The sequence below is a fragment of the Lathyrus oleraceus genome, chromosome 5, assembly GCF_024323335.1.
Source record: "Lathyrus oleraceus cultivar Zhongwan6 chromosome 5, CAAS_Psat_ZW6_1.0, whole genome shotgun sequence".
NCBI lineage: Eukaryota > Viridiplantae > Streptophyta > Magnoliopsida > Fabales > Fabaceae > Lathyrus > Lathyrus oleraceus.
This window is the reverse complement of record NC_066583.1, coordinates 209,581,549-209,587,920: the sequence shown is the minus strand read 5'-3', so window position 1 is coordinate 209,587,920 and position 6,372 is coordinate 209,581,549. Positions and strand designations below refer to the sequence as shown.

General features: G+C 34.0%; 1 protein-coding gene across 1 annotated transcript; it reads left to right on the top strand.

Annotated features, from left to right (window-relative positions):
* Positions 1-2,097: 2,097 nt before the first annotated feature.
* Positions 2,098-4,790, top strand: LOC127082948 (lanC-like protein GCL1). Its single transcript, XM_051023176.1, has 5 exons — positions 2,098-2,376; positions 2,502-2,677; positions 3,035-3,146; positions 3,404-3,874; positions 4,357-4,790. Exons 1-5 carry the CDS (start codon positions 2,230-2,232, stop codon positions 4,696-4,698), a joined length of 1,248 nt encoding a protein of 415 aa, XP_050879133.1. The 5' UTR covers positions 2,098-2,229; the 3' UTR covers positions 4,699-4,790.
* Positions 4,791-6,372: the final 1,582 nt, after the last annotated feature.

Here is a 6,372-nt window from a genome sequence, read left to right as displayed (position 1 = left end):
TTAGATTCATGTTATGGGGTTATGTGTGATGAATGATATATATGGCTATACGCTAGAGTGAAGCGACATGACTAATGCATGAAGATGATTTATGTAATGATTTGAAGGTTTCCAAAATGCTCATGCGATGGATAATGGATGTAAGGGTTCCTTTACAACAAGACTTCTTGTCTATCAAAAGGTCATCTGATGGGGTGATAACATGATTCCTCGACACTCATCTTGAAATCGATGGTTGTTGATGCATTGTAAGGTTTGCTTGATAAGCTTAATGGTATGGAGAGGACTTGCCCCTATGTGGCTCATCTTTCCGCAGTCTGTTGGGTCTTTGAAGAGTTTTACCTTGAAAGGTTTGAAAGCAATTATACCATAATTTTTCTTGGAGATGACTTATCTTAGAATTTCGATTCATAAAAGGATTTGTCCTTAATTAACTGATTCTTGAAGTTGTTAGCTTTTCTATGCTCTCGAGGTAGCTTGCCCCAGTATGAGCGTTGACGTGAATTAACTCTGATCGGCTAAGCTCTAGAGGGATTTTCCCTTAATCAATAAAACCTCTGGATGATCTGCCCCTAGTTAATAGAGTCCTGAGATGGTTATCCTTGATCAACTGATTCTTAAAATGATTTGCCCCATAAAACCAACAACAAAAATAACATAACCCTAAAACCAACAACAAAAATAACAAAATTAAGTGGCTCCGCAAATGGTCATACACTTCAACCTTTCCAACTTCGACGTTACACCCCAAACTAGGGCTGGAAATGAACCAAACCAACTCGAAAATAGTTCGAGACTCGATTCAATAATTAATTCGTTGGACTTGATTCATGAACCAAATGAGTCGAACTTTAGCTCAAAACTAAGTTCGTAAACTAAATGAGTTGAACTTGAGCTATGTATAGTTCGATTCGTTAGGTTCATGAGTCGACTCGGTTATATATATATATATATATATATATATATATATATATATATATATATATATATATATATATATATATATATATATATAATATTTTTAAATCATATATCTCAATAGTATCATTTAAAAAAATAATGTATAGATTTTAACCTTTTAACTTATCAAATTAAATATTTTAAAAAATACTTGTACCATTTTTTTATACAAAATTAAATACTTCTAACTAAAAAAAATATAATGCACCGTGACTTTTAATTTTAAAGTGTCATTTTAAACTACTTCTAAATTTGTTTTTTTAATATTTTCCCTTTAAAAAAAATAATTTAAAATGTCAAATATAGTAAAAAAATTTAAACTTTAAAAAATGACTTTTTAGTCTGTGAAGTAAACAAACTGAATCTAACGAGTTGAACCGAGTTGTTCAAGAACTTAAAACGAGTCGAGTTCGAGCTTAAAAAAAAATTTGTGTCGAGCTCGAGTCGAATTTCGAACTAAACCAATTCTTATCGAGTCGAGTCGAACTGACGACGGGTTCGACTCGACTCGACTCATTTCCAGCCCTACCCCAAACAAATAGATGACAGTCCATTTGAATTTTCAAGCTCATGTTGAACAAAGATTTGAGATTTATTGCCTTATCTCCTTTCTTAAGCACATTTATCTCCTTTCAATCAACATCAATAAAATAATCATACATTTAACATAAAATCATTGCCTTATCTCCTTTCTTAAGCACGTTTATATTCACAATCAATTAAAATTGTTCACAATCAACAACAATAAAATAATATCCTACATTTAACATAAAATTATTGTCTTATCTCCTTTTTCTTTAAGCAATTCGAATTTAATACATCTATTTTTATGAATGGAAATTTTCCGTGAATGGAACAAGTCTCACACATTTCAGATGAAAAATTAAACAATAATTAAGTATTTTCCGTTGGTTTACCTTAACAATTGAACTGAAATAGCTAAACAATTCTCATAACAACGGCCACATGTATATCTGACCGTGTACCCCAACAACCGAATTAAGAGAGAAAATATCTTATCGAGAAAACCACGTGATTCGCGTGATACTGTGTTAGTTACAAATATTGCTTACGTGGCATGCAGGTGTATTACCTTTCCATACATCGCCACTACACAGAACCACAGCTCAACACGTTTGCTTCTTCTGGCATAGTCCTATAAAGTTCTAAATGAAGTAACCGAATATATTCACTTGGATTGGGTCAGTCCCTTATCGATCCTTCTTTTTCTTCTTCTCCCTTTTCCAGTTTTTTCTTACCATAGAGACAATGACATCTTCGCTTATTGAAGGCGGACACGATGAGGCTAAGCACGAGCCGTCCGATTTGATCGCAGAGAAAATGAATCCTACGGTTGTAAACCTTTTGCTTCCGAATGAAACGTTCTTGAAAGCTGCAATTTCTCTGAAAGACGAGGTATGTGTTGATATTGATAAATCCTAGTTCATTTTGTGCAAAGATGGAAATAATGGAATTGATTTTTGGAAGTGTTATGAAAAAGTGTTAACTAGTTGTGGAATTGTTATGGAATATGGATGCAGGTGGTGGAGGTGAATTGGAATCGGCGAGAAGTGGTTGATCCGACGGTGTATACGGGTTTGCTTGGTACGGCTTTCACTTGCCTGAGATCGTTTGAGGTTACCGGTTGCCGTGAAGATTTGTTGTTATGCTCGGAGATAATCGACACGTGTGTTACTGTCGCACGTGCCTCCTTCAGGTTTTTTTTTACTGGTATCATTGTCACTTTAATGCGTGTGTTAAGTGTGTGTGAATTGACTAATTATATTTTAATAATTCATTACAAGATTGTTCATACTTGCATACACAGCTTTTTGCTTAAACTATAAATTTGTTTAGTATAATAAATTTATATTTCTTTTAATTTTCCTTTTTCTCATTAATCTTTATAAATTGGAATAATCTGAATGAAGTACCAAGGACACTCGGAAGAGATGCTATGGTATGAGATCTCTTCCAGATTAATTCAATATACCCCGGACACACGTTAAATTCTCTTGAGATAAAGTTTGTTGGTCATTGTGAAAAGGTATCAAATTTGTTGTGATTGTTGCAGACACGTGACATTTTTGTGTGGTAGAGGAGGCGTATATGCCCTTGGAGCTGTTGTTGCTAATTACATGGGGGACCTTCCAAAACGTGACATGTTTTTGGGTCTATTCATCGAGGTAAAATCAATATTTATTAATACAAATTCCAAAGCTTGACATCTTGACAAAGATTTAGATCCTAAGAGTGTGCTCCTTTTAATATTATATATTTAAATTCCGTTTGGTGCTAACAATTCTTCTGGTATGCGAGTCCATACAAATTGCTCTAACTTAAAAAAATTTAATTGAAGAGTTTAATAATGACAACATTCATTCATCATGCAATCTTTTAATATACTGATAGTATAATTATAATAATTTTGAATGATCTGCAGGTGGCAAAAGAAAGAGCTCTGCCTATTGGACCAGAGGAAGGTGGATTGGGAATGTCATATGATCTTCTATACGGACGAGCTGGATTTTTATGGGCCGCATTATTCCTAAACAAGCACCTAGGAGAAGACGTAGTGCCCAAAGACATTCTAATGCCTATTATTGATGCAGTATTGACCGGCGGTAGAGCCGGGGCGTCTGATATTAAAGACTGTCCATTAATGTATAGATGGCATGGGACTAGATACTTAGGTGCAGCAAATGGTCTTGCTGGTATTCTTCATGTGCTCCTTCATTTTCCACTTCCAAGTGAAGATGCTGAAGATGTAAAGGGAACTTTGAGATATCTGATAAGTAAACGTTTTCCTCATAGTGGAAATTATCCATGCAGTGAAGGGAATCCAAGAGATAAGTTAGTGCAGTGGAGTCATGGTGCAACTGGGATGGCCATTACACTGTCTAAAGCAGCACAGGTAAAAATAAACCCTAAACCTCAACCTATACGTTCTGGTCGAATTCAAGTCTGCGTCATTGCGACTACGAGTTATATGGGACTATTTTGGTCAGTCCAGACCAGTTGCCCCAGTCGATGTTAAGGGGCAGGGTGCGAGCATTTTTAGTGTCAATGTTTCAATCGACCTCAAGTCCGCGCCACTATGGCTATGGGGTCGCTTCGGGTGTGAGTGCCCGAGAAATGTAGAACTATTTTGGCCAGTCCGACCTCAATTCCGCGCCACTGCGACTACACTTCGGGTGTGCCTACCCGAGAGATGTAGGCCTATTTTGGCCAGTCCGACCTCAATTCCGCGCCACTGCGACTACACTTTGGGTGTGAGTACCCGTGATACAGGGTTGCTTTGGGTGTGAGTACCCAACTGCGACTACAGGGTCGGATCGGGTACTCACCCGAGAAATGTAGACAATGACAATGACTTTAAAATATGTGTGCTTGCAGGTTTTTCCAAATGACAGAGAACTACGAGATGCAGCAATAGAAGCAGGAGAAGTTGTGTGGAAAAGTGGATTAGTGAAGAAAGTGGGACTAGCTGACGGTGTATCTGGAAATGCCTACGCATTTCTTTCACTCTACAAACTAACTAAAGATAGTATATATGAAGAGAGGGCAAAATCATTCTCTTGTTTTTTGTATGAAAATGCTAGAGCTTTGGCAGCTGAGGGGCAAGCTCTTACTGGTGGCAATGACTACTCTCTCTTCCATGGACTTGCTGGGACAGCATGTCTTTGGTTTGATTTGATTGCACCTGATAACTCTAGGTTTCCGGGATATGAATTATAGATGGTTCATAAGGGTAATTGTTATAATGTGTACTAAAAGTCTGTGAATTGTAAGACTGGTTTGTTTACATACAAAATTCGCCTTTAACCCTAGTTTCAAAAAATCTTAATTTGAACATGTCATTAATATCTGCCAAACTAATTGATTAGGTATCTAGGTATCTAGATCTTGTTATCGATTGGGTATCTGATACCAATAGGTTAGTCTTGCTTTTCTGATTTATTAATCGCTTAATAAATTCTTAGTTGAATATGAAATCAACAAAAGACACAAGCACACACTCTAATCATAAGAAAAGACATCATCAAAATCTAAGAGAACATTACAAAATTTACAACATTTAGGAGAAGATCCACGAGACACATCCACTCATAATTTATACTCGATCCGTAAATTTAAAATAAATGATGATCTATTTTAATTTTTAATATTTTTTAAAAATTTTATTTTTTAATTAATACTCCTTCTCTATAAAAAAAAAAATTATTTTTTAGATTTATAAAATAATCAATGTATTTGGATTAGACTCTTCAATAATTTAAAAAATAAATATTTTCTTATATTAGAAATTAGAGAGTATTATTTTTATTATTTTTAATATTTGATAAGAAGTATTTTAATAAAAATATTATTTATTTTCTTTTATTTATTTATTATTTTTAATCTATATAAAATAATCGATTGAATAACTCAAAATAGGAAGGAGGAAGAGAGATGTTAATATGAAAACAAGTGAAGATATCCATGAATTTTGTGAATTTTTAAAACCACCTTCTTTCTTTTTATATACATGAGACTGAATTTTTTATTTTATTATGTAAGAAATATACAAATAATTTTGTCTTGTGTGAACCTCATAATCAATTTCAAGGGGAAGATACGTCTCCTTTATCTCGCATAAGTATAAGTAAGTAATTTGAGAATTTTGAAGAGATTTAGTAGCTTGATCTTTGAAATTAATAAATGAGGTTTTGACGATCTTGATAATAATCTTTTTTTTAAGAATGTGACAAATGACTTCTATATGTTTTGTCTTCTAACAAAAAATATGATTGAAAAGGAGGTGCAAAATGTTTAGTTATGACATATAGGTTTCGTAAGACTGATTTCATAAAAATGAAGCTTGTGTAGTGACGACAATTCTAGAAAGTGTACTAATCTCGTCGAAGTAATAAAATAAAATTCGTCTCCACGGAGATTGTAAATTTTAATAAGATAATTACGTGTGAATTAAAGTAAATAACAAGGGGATGTGGTTTAGAGTTATTTGATTCGAGAATAAAAATGAGAAATTAACGAAGTTGATTTCAATTACTAAAAGTGATTAGATCTTATTTCAACTCCCCTTCTCATAGTTGTTGATGAACTGTGCATTAATCAAATTTAGCATGCAATCATTCCTCACAAATTCCACACAAATCAATGTTCTAGAATCAATCAGACAGACATGTAATCATTCACAACTTAGTCATGCATAACACTTAGTCAACTCATAGTTAGTAGCATATAATCCTACTAAGTAACAATTATTAGCATGCAGTCATTCACATACTTAGTCATGCATAACACATATAATTAGTAGTTACTAATAGGATATGCAAAATATACTAACACAAAAGCTCACATCATAAGAGCCAAATGCCTTGCCCGATGCTCTAGTATGTGGGCACAACC

Excerpts from the sequence above, each read along its gene's own strand:
- LOC127082948 (XM_051023176.1), top strand. The coding sequence starts at position 2,230 with ATGACATCTTCGCTTATTGAAGGCGGACACGATGAGGCTAAGCACGAG. Across the intron at positions 2,377-2,501 it reads CAATTTCTCTGAAAGACGAG|GTGGTGGAGGTGAATTGGAA; the intron begins GTATGTGTTGAT and ends ATATGGATGCAG. Across the intron at positions 2,678-3,034 it reads GTCGCACGTGCCTCCTTCAG|ACACGTGACATTTTTGTGTG; the intron begins GTTTTTTTTTAC and ends TGATTGTTGCAG.